Consider the following 21,284-nt stretch of genomic DNA (forward strand, 5'->3'; position numbering starts at 1 on the left):
GATTTTCACATGGGGCCCAGGCCACTCTCGAACTGCTCCTGGCAATCACAGCCAAGCCCAGAAGCCAGTGCCAAGAAACAGCATGAGGACGCCCGCTCCACACATAAGACATCTCCAGAGGCCGCCCGATCTCTGTCCCATTCCACAGCTGCTGTCGTTGCAACCTGACTTTATGGGCCCCAACTCTCCTCTCATGGGATGGCAGAGACTGAATAAAGCAACATCAATCCTTTTTTTCTGTGAAATTTATTGTTTCCACATTAAAAGACTTTTTTTGAGGGGAAGTATTTTTTGTAACCACATGATGATCCTATACAGCTGCCCAGAGTAGGACACCATCAGAGTCATTAACATGCCATATGAGTTCTGAATAAATAAAAGCTACAAAGCCCAAGTTATATACAAATATCTTAGGCAATAATGTTTACAAACCTATGTACAATAAAACAAATGTAAACAGTAAATGCAGCATGAGAGTAATCAAAGGATGCACAGGGACAGCCGCCGCTGTTCAGTCCACCCCGGAGCTGGTACCAGCCCGCCCTGGAACCAGCCACTCACCCTTCCGAACACAACGGGACGGCCCTTGGGAGAGAAAACAAAAACGCTCCAAAGATGTGGTTGAACTGAAGGACGGGAAGGCTGGCGAGAGGCTGCCCGCCTCCCTCACCCCGAGTCTGAGGCGCCCGGAGGACGAGATAGCACAGAGGCTCGGCCCGTGTGTGCCCCGTCCCAGAGGCTCCTGCCACATGGGGCTCAGACGGGCATTGTGCTGCTCTGGGAGGCAAGTCCATGGAATGGTAGCTGCTTAAGTAAAATCAGAAGGTGCAGAAAATGTTCCCTAATTCAGTAACCTTCCTGACTCTTTGCCAGAAACAGGCCCAAACCGTGAGGGGCGGAGTTGGGGGACACATGATCATGAGCACTGGAGATGCCTGGGTGGGAGCTCAGGAGGGCACACATTGACCTGATTTGGGGGAGAACTTCTAGAAGATTTGCAATGTCCTAAACACAACTAAACCCTATCAGCACAGCAGAGTGGGGGCTACGAGGCAGGTGCGATGAATGGGTACTTCTGCATCCAGTGACCAAGTAATACACGTATGTATCACCTTGTGACCCACGAAAGTGCAATCATGTGAAACCAACGGCACTACGGCGAGAAGAGAAAATAGCCAGTATTGATATAGCGCAGAGTTCCGGGGCTGGGCAGGGCCCAGCAGCCGCCACTGCATGCAGCCTGCCCTCTGCCAGCCGTGCGGAGGCAGACGGAGGGGCACGGGGCTGGGCCCAGGCACCGAGGGGTGAGGCGTGGGTGTCCTGGGTTGCTGGAGGAGGGCAGGAGCCCCCACCTGGAGGCTGGGCACTCACACACTGAGAGGCAGCATACCCGGCGCTGACGACGGACGCGAGGAGCCCAGACCAGGAGGAGGAGGAGCAGGGTCAAAGCCGTTTACTGCCCTGTGGGAGCAACCAGAGCACAGAAGGGAAGAAAGAGGAAAAGAAAAACAAATTCGTTTAAAATCACTCACACACAGTAGGAAATTCATCTGCTTTCTCAAACTATTCCTTGCCCGCAGTAGGGTCCTGATGGCCCAAGGGGGACTGGCTGCCTGGAAAGCACCAGCTGGTTAGAGAATTGAGCATTTGGGAATCCTGGGGAACCAGGACCACATGACCCTTCTTGGCAACTTCTGCACACGGGCCACTGAAGCCACAGTCCTGATTATTTCCCCACAGAGCAGGTCTAAATGCCTGGCAATAGCGAACTAGTTAAATAAATAATGGTGCAACTAAACAATAAGATATTACACAGCCATTAAAAACACACTCCACAAGTTTTTAATAGCATGGGAAAATATTCAGAATGTAACTAAGTGGGAAAAGATGCAGGTTACCAAACTCTGTATGTTCAATGACATGAAAGAAAAAAAAGCAAATAGTATATATTCTAGATTCTAGACTATGGCCCCTTGGACAGACATTACTATCCATGTAGTTAAATCCACAGTGCAGGGGTGGGGCGGGGAGTGTGTATAAATAAATGTATATATACACACATTATATATATGCACACACACATGTATACACACACACCAACATATATGTACATAGGATCATATATATCACAGAAAGAAAATTTAAGAATCGTTACTTTTCTTCCCTCTGGGCTGTGGGTGAATTCTGTTTACTACTTTATCCTTTTTTCATCATTTTCCAAATCTCCTTACATTTTCCAAATATAATGTATTAATACACAAATATCTTAATAAGGTGGAGAAAAAGAACTTTTTAAAAACGGTTTAGCAAGCAATGCCAGATGAGTAGGCTTTTCAATGCAGCCTGGTGTGCAGACAGCCCAGCCCAACCCAACAGCCTGCAGCCAGGACCCAGCGCACCCGGAGCCCAGCGATGCAGGGAGCCCCCAGCGTCCCCTCACCCACCGTGCAGCGCAGCCACAGGAAGCAGCGAGAGGGAGGGAGTGTGCAGCCTGGAACGTCTCTGAGGAGCCACTTCAGCCTTTCCACCTTGAAAAGCTTCCTAGGAAAACTGGTCCCACTAGCAATTTAGGAGACAAAGCCAACCACGGCAAGGGGCCACGCCTGCGCGCCACTGCCCCCGCCCGCTCCAGAGGGCTCCACAGACTCAGGGAGAGGTTCTCCTTAAAAACAAGAAAAAGTGCAGACACACACTCCCTGCAGAGACAGCTGTTTCGTACGCTGGCGAGGCGAGGACAACCTCACAGGGACACGGGCATGCGGAGACTTGACAAACAGTCCCTGCCTACTTGGAAGAAACAAAGTTCGCGTCTAAAGAAACTAAACTCAGAGTATATGTGTGGAGTTTAAATTCCACCCATGCATACAGAGACCAAGAGCCTCAGGAGAAAGGCTCTGACAAATGTCATTTCTCCCTGTTGCACACTGTCCTACTTCAACGACAAACAGCCAGATTGTCCCTTTCCTCGCTGGGTTAGGAGAGGTCTGATTTTTAAGCTTCAACACATTTGCAAGTCTGAAACCATCCTTCCCGTTCTCCCAAGGTCACAGGCCTGTGCCTCTTCTGGGGCCAAGGCCATATCCTATTTGCCATGGTAGCCCTCATATAATAGGCTCCATCTGTCTGGCTAGTCCCAGAGGCCCTGACACCTGCTTCTAGAAACCTCAGGGATAACCAGGCAGGCCCCACAAACGGCCGCAGCTCTCAGCACGTGAACCTCAGATTCCCAGCCTCACACATCACAGGGGCAGGGCAAGCCCCCAAACCGGCACTGTAGACAGCCCCGGAACCCGGCAGAGCCTCACACACCACAGGGGCAGGGCAAGCCCCCAAACCGGCACTGTAGACAGCCCCCGGAACCCGGCAGAGAGGGAGCACTGTTGCATGCCAAGAAGCTGGCACCTGGGCCACGGGGGTGTGCAAAAGCAGCAACTAGGAGATGGCTCCTCGAGCAGGTTGAGGATGGGATTCTGGCATTTTCAAGTGAGATGGACCTTAAGGAACATCAGGTTCGTCCCACTGTTCCACTGCCAAGGCAACCAAAGCAAGACAAGGTCCAGCCATTAGCCTAGGCTCACCTAGTGAGACGATGGGGAAGTCGGGCCCACAGCTGCCTCCAGATGCCCAGGCCAGGACCCTTTCCTAGCCTCCTCCTGGCGAGAGGCCACCTAGAAGCCCTCAGCAAGCAACCACTTCAGCACTCCCAGTGCAGGCCGGCTCTAATGGGAAAAGCAAGTGGTGCAGCCCAGGCTAGAGAGAACCGGTAAATTTCTATCTGGACAGAAACGGAACGCTTAATGTGAAGGCGGGTGGAGTAGAGAACGTCAATCCACCAGCGTCTCACCTAGCACCTCTCTCTTGAATCAAGAAGTAGAAAGTTAAAGAACAGAGAGAGAAGAAAGCTGGCCTTCTAGATGGGAGGACAGGTCTGGTGAAGTCCCCTCGGGGGCCTGCAAAGCGGTGCACGGGGAAAAGATTTTCAAGAGAAGAGACTCTCTATATTCAACATATTCAGTTGCAGGGAGCAGCGAAGGGCCACAGGGCAATGTTCCAGTGGACAAGACCGGACTGAAGGAAGAGAGACGGGGCATGCTGGAAGATACAGATCTGGGAGTCATATATGTAGAAAAAGGTTCCAGAGCTATAAAATTTCATGATCTTACCACCAAAGACTAGTTAAGGAGACTGAAATGTAGAGAATCCAGCTCAGAAAAAGCGCTAAGGTCAGTTGTAAAATGGCAGTGGAAGAAGTGAAAAGAGGCAAGAGACAAGGCACATTTAGAAGCTACTCGGGACAATAAATCTAAAGCAGCCGAGATAAAGGATGGAAACATTAAGTCTGTCAAAGCAGCAAGGATGAGGACACTGGAGAGGGCAGGAGGGTGGCCTCCAGCTATCCAGAAGAGCTGGCAGGTAGGCACACGCCACACCCGAGTCTCCCTATTTCAGTGGATGAGTGTGGGCTCAGAGCAGCTCCGGCCTGCTCCACTCCTCAGTCCAGGCTCTGCAAACTGCAAAGCACTTCTGAAATGTAAGGCAGATCTTACACACGTCCCCATCTACCATTCCATTTTAACTGGGGACTCCATGCGTGAGCACAGAGGTGAGGGAGTGCTCACACTGGTCCTGATGTGAGAATACAGAAGCAACTGGGTAACGGGAAGAATCCCAGTCCCAGGAAGACAGTCAAAGGTGGTCCCAGGGCCTGACAGTAACCCTAAACCGCCATCGCCAGACTCTGAAATCAACACTGCAGCGCCCTAGCCCACTCAGGCGTGCCACCTGGCATGCTACTCCCAGCCACCCCAGGACCACTGCAACTAATTTGCTCTTGTGTCTCACAGCTGAACTAATAATAACGGCATCCAGTCAAGTCGAATAGGACCGTGAAAGCTCACGGATGGGCTGTAAGTCAGTTAAAGCTGGGTCAGCCCCATGCAGTTAGTAAAACCAGACTGTTAATGTGTCTTCCACCACACACCAGGATTAAGAAAGAATGAAAAAGAGCACAGCAAACAAATTCAGTTACCCATGAATAACGTGGGAAATATGACTTTTTCTTGCCTAATAAAAGAAAGGAAAACATATTAAACAGTAATACAAATACTATTTCCACACCGTGCCCTAAAATTAGTCCATGCCCACCTACACACAGCCCAGAACAACTCAGAGTGGCTTACAAAAATAGAGACACGTTACATAAGAAACTGCATAAAGTTATGGGGAAAAAAAAGAATGGTTTTGAGAGAATCCAGGGACCACACTCCACATGAAATGTGTGTCCTTTCAGATGGTGAGACAAAGGGTGACCACGGTTGAAGGAAACAGCTCGGCACCTGGGAAGCAGGCACGGCAGCCCACGTTTCAGGAACTGGCAGAAGTGATCAGAGACTAGACAAAATCCTGATTCCAAGAAGCCCTCCAGTGACCAGAATTTACAAAATACTTTTGAATCCCACCAAGCAATATGCCCAGTTAAGGTATATTGTTTTATGTTAGAAGGCTTCACTGCATCTAAAGTTTCAGCGGGTGGGAAGGTGGAACACACGTACACCCACACACACGGACACGCACACACACGGACACGCACACACACGTACACCCACACACACGGACACGCACACACACGGACACGCACACACACGGACACCCACACACACGGACACGCACACACACGGACACGCACACACACGGGCACGCACACACACGGACACGCACACACACGGACACCCACACACACGGACACGCACACAAACCTACTTTGATGACATCTCTCCCCCAAACAACCCTGCCACAGGTTTCTAGCGGCACTAGTGACCTATCGCCACGGTGCTACAGACACCTCAGGAGTGAGAGGGAGGGCAGGTTCTACAGTGGACTCAGGAGTGAGAGGGAGGGCAGGTTCTACAGTGGACTCAGGAGTGAGAGGGAGGGCAGGTTCTACAGTGGACTCAGGAGTGAGAGGGAGGGCAGGTTCTACAGTGGACTCAGGAGTGAGAGGGAGGGCAGGTTCTACAGTGACTCAGGAGTGAGAGGGAGGGCAGGTTCTACAGTGACTCAGGAGTGAGAGGGAGGGCAGGTTCTACAGTGACTCAGGAGTGAGAGGGAGGGCAGGTTCTACAGTGACTCAGGAGTGAGAGGGAGGGAGGGCAGGTTCTACAGTGGACTCAGGAGTGAGAGGGAGGGAGGGAGGGAGGGCAGGTTCTACAGTGGACTCAGGAGTGAGAGGGAGGGCAGGCAGGTTCTACAGTGGACTCAGGAGTGAGAGGGAGGGAGGGAGGGCAGGTTCTACAGTGGACTCAGGAGTGAGAGGGAGGGAGGGCAGGTTCTACAGTGGACTCAGGAGTGAGAGGGAGGGAGGGAGGGCAGGTTCTACAGTGGACTCAGGAGTGAGAGGGAGGGCAGGTTCTACAGTGGACTCAGGAGTGAGAGGGAGGGAGGGCAGGTTCTACAGTGGACTCAGGAGTGAGAGGGAGGGAGGGCAGGTTCTGCAGTGGAGGCTTTTTCCAATGGGGCGCTCTTCTCCTGCTGAAACGACAAGCCATGCTTCTACACTTCTATACAGACAGGCTTTTGTGTTCTTTAACCTGCCAGAGTGTGTCATGGACCTAGGAACTGCGATAGCCTGCCCTTCCTTTTGCAGGTGGTACACAACATCTTGGTGTTTATCTGGTCAACAGGTCGGCAGGAAGAAAGGCCAGAGGTAAAAAGCCAGGCAGGCCAGAAGCCAGAATCGAAGCAAAGCGGCCAGAAAGTGAAAACACAGCAAAACCCACAAAAAAGTTCTCCTCAGGAATACAGCAACTAGAAAGAAAACACCAGCACCAGTAGGTTCCTATTCCAGTGTGCATACACAATCTACTTATCACATAAGCTAAACACTCACACGATAGCCACTTCACAAAAGCGTATTTCTTAATGGAAAAGGCACAATGTAAAATGTCTATCATTTAAAACCAACACTAAGTATCTGCAACTGTTCTGATTGGGAAGCACAGCCACTCCGGGTTCAGCTCAAGAAGTAAAGCCTACAATTGCATCTCGGATGCTCTCAAGGGACAGGGGTGCAGCCAGTGTGCCCAAGGCCCGTTCCTGGCTTCAGCTCACCCTGAGGTCCCCACATCTCTTGGCAATCCCTGCCCAGGTGCTCTGCCTTGGGAGGCAAGTGGCAGGCAGGAGTAGTGACCCTGAACAGACAGTGTCATCCTTCCCTCCTCGTGACTGTTCTTAAGGGCTTCCACATGCACAGGCACCTGTCCAACCTATCCATTTATGGTTCATGCCTGCTCTCATGTAAGGCACCTGAGGCCCATCAAGAAATATGATTCCAAGGAGAGACTAATAACTACTCTAGTAGAGGGTCATTATAAGTTGTAGGGAAAAATAATTAGGCACTGTTTCCAACATTTATGAAGACTACCCTAAACATTCTCCATATCATTTAGGGGAAATGGCTACTTTCATGTAAAACCGTCCAGTCATTCCATTTACCATTCCAGTATAAAAACAAGGGCTGCCTCAAGTCTGCCTGAAACTCCTAAGCCTGAGGAAAATCAATTTTATATTTACTCCACCCGAGGAAACCCAATGGTTAGAATAAGGTTCTGATTTCAGCTGGGCGCGGTGGCAATCCCAGCACTCTGGGAGGCTGAGGCAGGAGGATCACTTGAGCCCAGGAGTTTCAGACCAGCCTAGGCAACACAGTGAGACCGCATCTCTTCCAAAGAAAAAAAAATTATTTAAAAAATTTGTTAAAAAAAGAATAAAGTTCTAATTTGTATAGTGAGGTTTCAGAATGTGTTTTTAATACAAAACCCTTAATGAAATGTATATACCTCAGGGTGAAATTCTCTTAAGGGACAGAGATCAACCAAAACATTCCACTACAAGGAGAAGAGCCTTTTCACAGTGCACTGTGTGTCAAATCTGCTCCTTTATAAATGGGCCACAATTATTGGGGATGGCAGAAAATGCCAGCTGCTTTAAGAAATCGTGAACATTTCTAGAGTTGTACCTGTTCTGCTTTCAGAGAAAAACAAGCAAGAATGACCTCTATGACTCAAAGCAGAGACAGTGGCAGGGGATCACGGGTGCCTGTTGGCTGCTTCAGTAACAACTACCTTAAGCAGCACCGTGAGCATCCCAGGCCACGGGTCCTAACAGTGACCCATATTAAGGCATACTTGTACAACCATGTATTACCATGCAGTATTTAAAAATAAGTAAATTGAGGTAGAATAATATACATGACATGGAAAGATAATGGCAATATAAGTCATGATAGGCACATTGCAAAGCAATATTTAAAGTAAAATCCCATAACTGTGTTACAAACAACTTAGAGCAGATGCATAAAAATAGGATTTGACATGCCTTGGAATAACTGTAAGGAATGCAGAAACAGTGTGAAGGCAGGAAACAATGACTTTTTAGTTCATATACTTCTATACCAACTGAAATTTTTTGCATTAAGGATGCTTCAATCTTAAGACAATTTTATTTCAGTCTTCAAAAGAGCCTTAACTTTATACAAAAGTTGTATCTCCTAAACTGTATTTGATCCAGAGCCTAAGTACTTCAGGGCTTTATATTTCTCCAAAATTCTCACAGGGGATGTCTGTTGTACAGTTTGCATATATTTAATTGTGATGCTCTCTTCTACCCCAAAAAAGTATTTGCAAGTCTGCCAGCCTGTAAGCACCTGGAGAACAGGGACCTTATCACAGTCGTTTTGACTCACCAGAGCCTAACACTGCTGCCTTTCAAGAGTCTGCTTCCCAGGACAGAAGCCTCAGATTCAGGGTTCCTGGGGCAACAGACTCCACGGGGACTAGAGGACAACAACAGACATCATGTCCCCTAAGATTAGAATGGTAACAGGCTGCAGGCAGGTTTGCCAAGCTGAGTTTACCTTTTCAAGGCTTCATTATGCTCACTTAATAATGTCACTTTACTACTCAAAAAATTATCACTTAAAACATTCAGGACTTACCCTTTGTCGAAGAAAGATGTATGCCCTGATCGAGAGAACTTTGTGCCATTGCCATTCAGCACCCCACAGTTAACATTCCCTGAAATATAGGATTTTCGTGATGCTTGGTCCTTTGCAAAATTCCTGCAAGCTGCTAATTTGGATTCTAAAGCCTACAAAAAAAAAGAAGGAATGATACGGTTGTCAAAACAGTAGCTGCACATAAAAATTTGCATTTCAAACCATTTCTATTTCAAGCCTCAAAACCTACTCATCTCAGTTGATAATGGTGGTTAGTTCAGCCATGATCAATCAACTTTCTAATAAAAAGGCAGAATACTTATGCTCCCTTTCTAATGAGCTCAGAATATTTTATTTTTTCCTCTTAGTGTTACTGAGGGAAATACACGTAATCTTCCCCTCACAAGTAAGAAGAGTGTGGCACGGGAGGTCGAACAGCAGACCCCAGGTCTCTTGTCCCATCCATTGTTCGTTTCTAAATTGTAGACTGTTGGTTGGTGTTAGGAGCAGGGTGTGTTTGGGGAGCAAGCACTATTAAAAAACCCAAAAATATCACTTGAGAATTTTTTTTAGGGCAGCCAATTCTTTCTCTAGGTTCTTCATTTTTTCTACTGCATGAGAATGAATGAGAACATTTACAACACTTTACATGAAATTAAAAGCTATTTTATTTCTGAGAGCACTCTGTAAAATATTTAACTGATATCCTTTGTAATTAAATAATTCACCTGCAAATGACACTGGTCTTTTAGCATTTACCTCTAAATTGGGCACCCTTGTTTTGCACCTGTCACCACAACATCTGGCAAGCACCAGGCTCTGCCAACACAGATGGCATGAAGAGATCAGGCATTTCTCATGTATTTCCACGCACTTAGACATCAACTGCCTCTTTCCCATAAACACTTTGCCCAGATCAAACCCCTCCTTCTCCAAAAAAAAAAAAAAAAAAAAAAAAATATATATATATATATATATATATATATATAAAAAATATATACACACACAATTCATGTCTATTATCCACGACAGTAAAGGACTGGGAATGCACAGCTAAATTAAATCCACAGGTAAAATATACTTCGAGAATCCATTTGGACCTCCTCCCCCCACATTTCAATAAGAGCTATTAAAGAAACAGCAACAACGGCTGGGCGCAGTGGCTCATCCCTGTAATCCCAGCACTTTGGGAGGCCGAGGCAGGTGGATCACTCAAGGCCAGGAGTTCGAGACCAGCCTGGCCAACATGGTGAAAGCCTGTCTCTACTAAAGAAAAAATTTTAAAAATTAGCTGGGCGTGGTGGCATGCACCTGTAATCCCAACTATGCGGGAGGCTAAGGCACAAGAATCACTGGAACCCAGGAAGCAGAGATTGCAGTGAGCCTAGATAGCACCGCTGCACTCTTGCCTGGGCGACGGAGTGAGACTCTGTCTCAAAAAAAAGAAACAGCAACAAAAACAGACAAACTTTTTTCTTCTCCTTCTTTCCTATGACAAAAGTACAATGACCTACTAAAATGACAACAGAAACAAGGAAGACAGGTAATGACCTTGTAGGACGAACTCTGAATAAGCATAATTCAGCAATAATTCAGCAGCTTATCAAAGCTACACATACACAGTAGAAATTGAGAGCCATTCAATTCCTATATTCAAGACACGCGTTCATTCATTCAAATACATATTGAGTATCTATCACACGGCAGGCACAACTTATGTCTGAGACATCAGTGAGACATCCAAGCACAAGCACCAGGTCTTTTCAGGAGGAAAAGGGTGGTCTAGAGATTAAGATTTGAAAGATATCCCCACCCAGGGGTGGATGAAACTATGGTTGTGATTAAGAAGATCAGAAAATCAAGGACAGAACTCTGAGTAAAACCAATGTCGAAAGGGTGAGCAGATGGACCCTACAAGATGACTAAGAGGAATGGAAAGAAAGTTGGGAGCAGCCATGAAACAGCATCAGAGAAGCAGAGAAAAGAGGGCACTGAAAAAAAAAAAAAAAAGGTCAGTGTTGAATGCTTCAAGTAAAATTAGGACAGAACAGCATCCACTGGATTTGACAGCACTGAGATCACCAGTGAGCAGTTTTAGCGGCACAAGCAGGGGACAGAGCCCAGGCTAAAGTGTCTGGGGAGTGTGCATGCAGTCAAAATGCTAACAAAAAACGGAGACACGCTTTCAAGAAGCTTTAAAGTATGCAATATGTACCACATAAGTATTATATATATTTATGTGGATAGCATGCAATACAGAAATATCAAAGTATACATGTATAATACATAACATATAATGTGTAATATGTAAACATTACACACAAATATTAACACATATATAGTAAAAGGCTGAAGATACAGGAGAAATAAAGATTTAAGGGTTGGAAGAAATGAGATCCAAAGCACAGATGGACAAAATTAGCCACAGGTAGGAATTTGCACTTTTACCACTGGGACAAAAAGGAGGAATGGCTACAAACAGAGGTAATAATAGGAGGGTAATAGCAGAAGATGAGAAAAGAAATCAAAGAAGTTTAAAACAAATGGCCTTCATTTTCTCTGTGAAGGGGATGCAAGAGTCGAGAACGGCTTCCAGTTCAAGTCAGCGGACAAAGTGTAAAGAGGCATAAATGAAATATTCATAAAAGCCAACAAAGGCTGGTGGACAGCAGCAGACGCCAAGTGTTGATGACTTTTGGAGGTCGTTATTTTGATAACTCTTAGAAGACAGATTGTCAGCTGAATGTGTAAACCATACAAGGATGCCAAATTAAACTTCTATGCACCACTTCTGAATAAATTAAAGTACTAAAGCAAAACAAACAAGGAACAAAGAGAGACGACAACGTGGGCTTGAGGAATAGGCAGAACTAACCCAAGAGTAAAATGGAGAGAAATTCGAGAGCAACAACAACGCAGCAGCCCTCGAAGCCCATCAGGGCATCCCACAAAGAGTGTGAAGAAGCAACTAGAAGATACGAGAGCAAAGAAAGGTACAGGTTTTTTCTACTCAAAAGAGAGAAGGGGAAACAAATGCTAGGAAAAGAAAGCAGCATACAGTCAGCTACAATATGAAATATTAAAAAACCCGGTATGATTTTGAGTAAATTACAGTTAAAGAACAAAATTCTCAAAACACATTTGTTGAGTGGCACAAATATAAAGACCCGAAAGTCCAGCATCTCCTCTGTGATGACACAGTAAATAACACATACATAGGCATTGTTACAAATGCTGTTTGACTAATTTTCCATTTTTAGAACCAACCAACAGAGAGCTCACACAGCTAGTAGAGGGCTCAGAAAGGGAAAGCGGAGTGGGAGTGTCAGGGGAAGAAAGGGAGAGAACAGAGAGTTAAGATATAGCCTCATACTGGCCAGAAATGGTGGCTCACACCTGTAATCCCAGCACTTCGGGAGGCCAAGGCAGGCAGATCACCCGAAGTCAGGAGTTCGAGACCAGTGTGGCCAACATGGTGAACTCCATCTCTACTAAAAATACAAAAATCAGCCAGGCATGGTGGCGGGTGCCTGTAATCCCAGCTACTCGGGAGGCTGAGGCAGGAGAATCACTTGAATCCGGGAGGCGGAGGTTGCAGCGAGCCGAGATCATGCCACTGCACTCCAGCCTTGGCAACAAAGCGAGACTCTGTCTCAAAAAAAAAAAAAAAGATATAACCTAATACATTTGGAAATGAAAGTTTAAGAACATTAAAGTAATTTTTTTATAAGAACAAAAAATAAAAATTAAAATTTGGGAGGAGGTGATCTAAATTCCTCATCTCTGCTTAAAGTTGAGTAAATCAAGATAAACAGAAAAATAAGCATATTATTTCAAGTATTAAAGACAAATACTCCAACACAGAGGATTTTAAAATCTATCTTGGGAGTGAAGGAAGATTACTTTAGGTACTATAGAAATGACCTATGCACTTTACTTTGTATTTTAACTTTAAAATGCAGGTTTAATCTGATGGTCAGAAAATAACCCCTATGATGAGCTGAAACAGGCAAACATAAGACCTGTGTCTTGGCCTCCCATATCTGCTTTAGATAAAGTATAATGCAATTTCTACATTTTTTAGAAAGTGTCACACACGAAAATAAGTGAAGGGGGTAGTAGATACTGGGAAATGGCAAGGGTTGGAGAGGTCAAAGTCACTAAGGGAAACAGGAATGGGAGCTAATGCTAGAAACGCAGACTTGATAGTGGCATAAATCCACATGATTCTGCAACTGTTTCCAGTAATTCAGATGGCAGACCTTATTTGTGGCCAGAGAGACCATGAAGTCAACAGTGACAGAGTAAGAGATGTGTGAGATCACCGATGAAAGAAAGGAAGTGAAAGGAAGAGATGGCAGATAAAAACAAACACACCAAAAAATGGGGTAATACTCTTGATGAGGTTAAAGAGTAGGTATGATACAGAGTAAAACACTGACTAAGCAGAAAAACGGATTTTTTTTTTTTTTTTTTTTTTTTTTTTTTTGGAGACGGAGTCTTGCTCTGTTGCCAGGCTGGAGTGCAGTGGTGCAATCTCGGCTCACTGCAACCTCCGCCTCCTGGGTTCCAGTGATTCTTCTGCCTTAGCCTCCCAAGTAGTGGGATTACAGGCACCTGCCACCATGCCAGAATAATTTTTGTATTATTAGTAGAGACGGGGTTTCACCATGTTGGCCAAGCTGGTCTCAAACTCCTAACCTCAAGTGATCCACCCACCTCAGCCTCCCAAAATGCTGGAATTACAGGTGTGAGCCACCACGTCTGGCTGGGTTTAATATTTCAGAAGCAAAACTGTTCTGGAATGCAAGGCTCACACCAAGAAGAAGGCACTGAGGTTGAGGTGGCCAAGGAACAATAAGGTGGGCAAGACTAAGAATAGAGAGTAATGCCATGAGTCAAATGTTAAAGTCCCACAAACACAAGACAAGGGAATGACCAGGAAGACGGCAGACAACAGTAAAGACCAGGATGAGGGTGGTAGAAGACACACAGCAGGCCTTAGACAAAGTATTCTAGACAAGGACAGAGGCGTCGTGCTGTTGAAACAGGAATGGAGAACAGGAAGAATGCCCCGGTGGGAACCTCAGAGCTCAAAGTACAGGCTCTTCTGCAGGGGCATCCTGAAGTGTCATCTGAACTAGCCTCTGGCCAGTCAATGGATGCTTTTGCTTGTCAGCTTCATGACAGCCTTTACCACGGGAAAGTCTCCTTTCTTTCTTCCCTCACTTCAAATTAAGAAATAATTCAATACCTTGTCAGTGGAAACACCTAGTGATAAATAATTGAAACTTACCCCTACTTTCCGTAAGAGATCCCCCACGATGTTTAGTGCTGATATCCTAGCAGAGGGAGTTAGTGGACTGGTACCAAAACCATTTGGTATAGCTAGAGAAAAATAAAAGCTGAGTGATTACACTTGCAGTTCCCTTGATATTTGGGTCTTGTTGTTGATGTTACAACGTAGTGTAACACTCAATGCAATATCAACAAACAATTTCCAACTATGGACAAAGTACAGATACCATAAGTAGGCTTAACCACTCTCCAATGGGTGCATATTTACATTATATCAAATTTTTATTTTTATATCAAATATATATATAATTAAATTATATCAAATAATGCTACAAGGACATATACTCTTACACATCTAGACAAGTATTTCTGGAAAAAGAGATTCCTAAAAATAGAACTGCCAGCTCAGGCATATGTCCATTTTTTTCACCTTGACAGACCCTGCCAAAATGCTCTCTAAAAAGCCTGTAGTCACATTAGCAATCTATGTGGGGGTGCCCTTGATAATACTAGGTATTATCTTTTTTTTTTTTTTTTTTTGACATAGTCACATTGCTTTACTTTCTATTTCCATAGTAACTAGTCATTTGAATCTCTTCTGAAAATCAGCTGTTCAGTCTTTGTACGTTTCTCCACTGGTTTGTCTTTCCTCCTGTAATCTATCTGTAAGAGTTCTATACATTCTGGATATTCACCCTTTCTCTTATATACATTGTATCTCTCAGTGTGACATTCATCTTGTAAACGCTGTGTTTTGGTAGGAGAACCTTTGGCTTCCCCATCTTAATGGCATAATCTTTCCCATACTTTCTCTTAGTATTTTTCTTTTTTTTTTTTTTTTTACATTTAGATCATTTAATTCACCTAGAAATTATAGTGTCTATAAGATACACATCTAATTTTTTTCCTCTAAATGGATAGCCAATTGTCCTAGTATCATTTAGGGAAAACTCATCTCATCTGAAACGGCACTATAACTATTAACTAAATTCCCTAAATATATGAATATATTTCAGATCCATTGAATTATTAGCCTATTCTATCAGAAGTATGCTACTTTAATTATTATAATGTTAAAATATATTTTGATATCTCAAAAGGCAAAGGTCCTTCTTGTTATGAGCCTATTTCAAACTTTTCTCGGCCGTTCTTGCACATTTACTATTCCAAAATAATTTTAATATCAACATGCCAATTTTTAAAATCCTGTTAGGCTTTTTATTAGAAGTTGAAATTATAGATTGACTTGGGGAGAATGGTTATTGTAAGAAAATTCAGTCTTCCCATTCAGAATCATGGTATTTACCATATTTACCCACATCTTCCACACTCAGTAAGGTTTTCAGTCATGCACATTTCTTAATTTTTAAGAGATAATATGACATCATGATTAAGGGTTCTTGAGCTGAACTACTGTATACAAATCCAGTTCAGCCACTGGGTAAGTTACCCATATGTAAAAGGGGATAAATAACAACTACCTCATCATAAAGTTGTTGTGAAGTTTAAATTAGTTAACGTACTTTAAAAATGCACATAGTAAGTACTCAATAAAGGTTAGCTATTATTTTTTATGTTTCTTTTCCACAGAGTGCTAATCAGCAACGAGAATACTTGAGTGGGGTTTTTGTTGTTTCTTATCCTTCTTCTCCTCTAGAATGCAATCTCATTGCAGGTAGGGGCTTTGTCTTACCACTGCGCTCCCAGCATCTAGAAAAATGCATGACATATAATAGGTGCTCGATGTGCTATAAAACACTGCTGTACTGTTCTTGGCAGGGATTTCTAGATCTCATTTTTCCCTATTCGAGTTTTATATTTTAGGTGTTATTAAACCTGTGCTTTTATGGTAAGGTGCATTAAATGCTTTTTAGAAACAAACACTGTAAGCCAGGCACAGTGGCTCACACCTGTAATCTCAGCACTTTGGGAGGCCAAGGTGGGTGGATCACCCGAGGTCAGGACTTTGAGACTGGCCTGACCAACACAGTGAAACCCCATCTCCACTAAAAATACAAAATTAGCTGGGTGTGGTGGAGGGTGCCTGTAATCCCAGCTACTTGGGAGGCCGAGGCAGGAAAATCGCTTGAACCCAGGAGGTGGAGGTTGCAATGAGCTGAGATCACACCATTGTACTCTAGCCTGGGCAAAAAAAAGCAAAACTCCATCTCAAGAAAAAAAAAAAGGAAAAGAAACATTGTAAAAAATAAAATACAATTAAAGACAGACCACTTCAGAAAGATCAGCTCTAAGATCTCACCGATTTCTCTGACCACCTGCTGCTGCTCACAATTCTGTGCTTTTTTTTTTTTTTGAGACAGAGTCTTGCTCTGTCGCCCAGGCTGGAGTGCAGTGGCGCAATCTTGGCTCATTGCAAGCTCCGCCTCCCAGGTTCACGCCATTCTCCTGCCTCAGCCTCCCGAGCAGCTGGGACTACAAACACCCGCCACCACGGCCGGCTAATGTTTTGTATTTTTAGTAGAGACGGGGTTTCACCGTGTTAGCCAGGATGGTCTCGATCTCCTGACCTAGTGATCCGTCCACCTCAGCCTCCCAAAGTGCTGGAATTATAGGCGTGAGCCACTGCGCCCTACCAATTCCGTGCTTTCTTGTAATGAAATTGCAGTGATCTAGTACACAGCAGCTTTTAGGTTAGCCTGTGAAAATTCATGCTATTGGTTCCAGACTAAAAACATATCTATTAAGCAAATACTACTGCCATACAGTTGGCACATCTCATGCTGTGTCAGAGCAGGCTCCATGTCCTGTTGACTCCCCAAGTCCCTGAACGAAAATTCTTAACGGGCTATTAAAAAAAAATGTGCACCACCTGTGGGTGTCACCTCAACTGAGGCTTTTCACTATTCTGATGAGTCTTCAACTAAAGGATTTTCAGATCTGCATAATTCTAATCAGTAATATAAAACTAAAACTGTTAGTCCTCAGATGTAATTGGGAAATCTTCGAATACACAAGTGGCTAGTCTGAAAAACTGACCATGAGGGCTCCTGGTGACTGCTAATAATCTACTGCCTGCCCTTTGTCCTCAGCAGTAAACCTGGCACATACTGGTGCAATCAGTAACACCTTATGACCATATAGCACCTGCACATACTTTATCTGATATCATCTCGTAACAAGGCAAAGACAAGTTGAATTATCTACTCAAGGGCTACTGAGCACATGAAATGTGGTTAATGTGACCAAGAAACTTAATTTTATATTTTATTTCAATATACATTTAAATAGCCACATGGGCTGGTGATAATATACTGAGTAGCACAGACATACAGAGCTCACTGTACTAGTTGCCCACACACCATTCTGAAAGATAAAATCCCATATTTTAAAAAGGGTGGGATGACAGCTTCAATATAGGGTGGAAAAAAAAAAGCATGGGGGGATGAGAGTAGCCAAAATATGAATTGCGAGCTGCAAAATCTAAACAAATCTCAATTGAGAGCTTTAGGATTCTATTGTAAGGTTCTATCTAGTGGCTACTAGATGGTTTTTCTGCTTATCTGGATTTTAAAAAAACGCGCTGGCGATGGCAATGTGAGTATTCTGTATGTGCAAATCATCAATTACTCCGAATGATGCTTCTGAAAATGGCAGCTCCTGAAGCATGTAACAGAATGGGCATGTCTACCCAAGCTGGTCTTACATGAGTCTGAAAGGCAACTTAATGATTCTCTGTACATTCTATGTAGAAAGGCCTCAGGTCTCTCAGGACATGGAAAGTGGCAAAAGGAAGAAATAAAACTGTATTTAAATATGATCCCCAAATCTGTATGTGACAAAGAGATGTGCACAAACACACACAAGCACACAATAGAAAAAAAAACTCAAAATGTTAATGGTGGATGCCTGTAAGTGGTAAGATAACATGATTTTTATTTTCTTTTTTCTGTGTTTTTAAAATTTTCTACCTAAACGTACTGCTATAATCACAAAATCTATTGTTATCATCAAAAAATAAATTTTCCCTAAAAACCTTTAACTTTTAAAAATCTCATCTTAAATGTAGCCATCATTTCACTGTTTCCTATGTATGAGTGGCCTAGGAAAACAATTCCTTCTTCTGTTTCACATAGCACTAGACTTCACCAACTTTTAAACTAAAATTACTCTTTAAACCTTAGCAACCGCCTTCAGCAACAAACCCCCTTAAGCTGATCATCTAACACATGGCCTCAAAAAGAAAAGACATTACAAACCTTTCGGTGATGGAAAAGTGTTCTCCGTTCCTTTGCCAACGGGGGTAGCTGGCAAAGAGAGTGATGCTTGGACGGCGGAGTCCATCTTTTCACAGTCCAGAGTTGGAGAGCTAGGAGCCGACTTTCTAGTTACTTCCTGTTGTCTTTCCCGAACTGCTAGTTCTTGCCTTAAATCTGTAAAATATTCCAAACAAGGGCAGGAATATTCACTAGAGGGAGCAAATATATCAAGAAAAGTGACATCTAAAATGTCATAAAGATCTTCTTCCTAAATTACTATTTCTCAAAAACGAATTTCCTATTTAATTATTAACAACTTTATTTCTAGGGGGAATAAAAATGGCAAAACTACTGTCTAAATGATCTTTTAGAATTTAAAAATGTTACAATCTGAGAGAAATTACTTATGCTCGTATGCAAAAAGTAACAGTGCAGAGTCCACAGTACAATTCACACAAAAGTAAATATTCTTCCCAACTCATTTGCTTTTATTTTCAAATGCTGTAGTTTTGGGGTTATTGCAAAATCAACTAAGTGCATTTTTGTAATTTTAAATGAGTTGGCATTAACTATTATTACTATGAAATATTTAGTTTTAGAAAAGTATTCGGAGTGGTTTAAATATTTGTCATTCTTCTTGCTCTGTCGCCCAGGCTACAGTGCAGTGACACAATCTCGGCTCACTGCAACCTCCACCTCCTGGGTTGAAGAGATTCTCCTGCCTCAGCCTCCCAAGTAACTGGGATTACAGGGGCACACCACCACACCTGGCTAATTTTTTTTCTATTTTTAGTAGAGACAGGGTTTCACTATGTTGGTCAGGCTGGTCTCGAACTCCTAACCTCAAATGATCTGCCAGCCTCAGTCTCCCAAAGTTCTGGGATTACAGGCGTGAGCCATCACACCCAGCCAATATCAAGTTTTTAACCCAAAATTAATGTTATCTTTTCCGATTATGCAATTTAACCTACAGAATATTTGCTTATGTTAAAAAAGGAACAAAGTCATCCCCCTTTTGGGCATGTATCCAAAAGAATTCAAAACAGGATCTCAAAGAGGTATTTGCACACCCATGTTCACAGCGGCATCATTTGCAATAGCAAGAGATGGGAGCAACTCGATGTCCACCCACAGATGAACAGATAAAGAAAATGAATACATACAATGGAATATTATTCAGCCTTAAAGAAGGAAATTTTGTCACATACTACACATGGATTAACCTTGAGGACATTATGCTAAGTAAAATAAACCAGTCACAAATACAGTATAATTTCCCTTACATGAGGTATCATAGAAAGTAGAACTGTGGTTGCCAGGGGCTGAAGGGAAGGGAAAATGGGTAGTCGCTATTCAAAAGGTATAGTTTCAGTTTTGCAAGATGAAAAACTTCTAAAAATTTGTTTACACAACAATTTGACTATACTTAACACTACTGGAGTGTACACTTTAAAATGGTTAAGAAGCCAGGCACAGTGGCTCACACCTATAATCCCAACATTTTGGGAGACAGAACCAGAAGGATCACTTAAGGCCAAGGATTCAAGACCAGCCTGACCAACATACTGAGACCATCTCCACAAAAAAAAATTTTTTTACTTAGCCAGATGGAGCCAGGCGTGGTGGCTCACGTCTGTAATCCCAGCACTTTGGGAGGCCAAGGTGGCCAGATCACGAGGTCAGGAGTTCGAGACCAGCCTGACCAACATGGTGAAACCCCATCTCTACTAAAAATACAAAAATCAGCTGGGTGTGGTGGTGGGCACTTGTAATCCTAGCTACTCAAGAGGCTGAGGTAGGAGAATCGTTTGAACCTGGGAGGCGGAGTTTGCAGTGAGCCAAGACTGCACCATTGCACTCCAGCCTGGGCGAAAGTGTGAGACTATGCCTCAAAAAAAAGTTGACTCTAAGCTTCTTCTGGCATAGGGACAGTAAGGTAAGGGAGGACAAACACAGTTGTCCCTCAGTATACATGGGGATTGGTTCCAGGACCCCCACCTACACCAAAATTGGCGCATACCGAAGTCCCACAGTCGGCCCGTATATACGAAAAGCCCGCCCTCCATATACAGGGTTTTGAAGGGCATGAATACTGTATTTTCAATCCGTGTTTGGTTGAAAAAAATCAGAGTATAAGTGGACACATACAATTCAAACCCATATTGTTCAAGGGTCAATTGTATTCTTTAAGTTATAAATTTTACCTCTTGCTTCATCCTTTAACCTCTGTACAGAGACCAACAAAGACTCCTTTTCATCAAGTTCACTTTCTAAAAATGCATTTCGTTCAATGGCCTGATTTAGCCTTTGTTCAAAGTCTTCCAGTGAAACTATTGTTGCCCTAAAAAGAAAAATTAGAGTACATGAATTAAATAAATAACATGTGCAAACAGATAGTACCAAAGGAAACTGTCAGTTTATCTCATGACATTTCCTGACCTAGCCGGCCTGGTCCCATTCAGAGAAGATGATCCTGCCCCTTCTTGACCACTGCTGGCACTTAGTGTCTCTACCATTTGGGTAATCTATGCAATATATTCTCTTAAATTCCCACCTATTCCTTAATGTTCCCTACGGAAAGGCTGTTTGTTACACTATTTATATCTCCACTGGGTTTTGAACACAATACAATTAAGTTTACACATTTTCAGAAAGAAAACTTTTCAAAACTTGTAATATATGTAAGAGTTTGTTTAAAACATTAAGTCCCAAGTCAGGGAACCTAAGGCCTATTCACACTGACTTCCTAGAACTAAATCAAAAGGAAAACCCCAACT

The 21,284-nt window shown here is 43.6% G+C and overlaps 1 protein-coding gene across 1 annotated transcript in view; it reads right to left on the minus strand.

The window, feature by feature from the left end:
- Positions 1–227: 227 nt before the first annotated feature.
- The window catches only part of NDEL1 (nudE neurodevelopment protein 1 like 1), a 33,379-nt gene continuing 12,322 nt past the window's right edge, over positions 228–21,284 (minus strand). The window contains exons 5-10 of the mRNA XM_050765380.1: positions 20,712–20,848; positions 18,508–18,681; positions 14,289–14,380; positions 8,993–9,144; positions 5,030–5,064; positions 228–1,461 (exon numbers count right to left, since the gene is read on the minus strand). Coding sequence (XP_050621337.1) covers positions 1,454–1,461; positions 5,030–5,064; positions 8,993–9,144; positions 14,289–14,380; positions 18,508–18,681; positions 20,712–20,848 — 598 coding nt within the window. The 3' untranslated portion in view covers positions 228–1,453. The remainder of the gene's footprint in view (positions 1,462–5,029; positions 5,065–8,992; positions 9,145–14,288; positions 14,381–18,507; positions 18,682–20,711; positions 20,849–21,284) is intronic.

This window comes from Macaca thibetana, chromosome 16, assembly GCF_024542745.1.
Source record: "Macaca thibetana thibetana isolate TM-01 chromosome 16, ASM2454274v1, whole genome shotgun sequence".
In the NCBI taxonomy this organism is placed as follows: Eukaryota; Metazoa; Chordata; class Mammalia; order Primates; family Cercopithecidae; genus Macaca; species Macaca thibetana.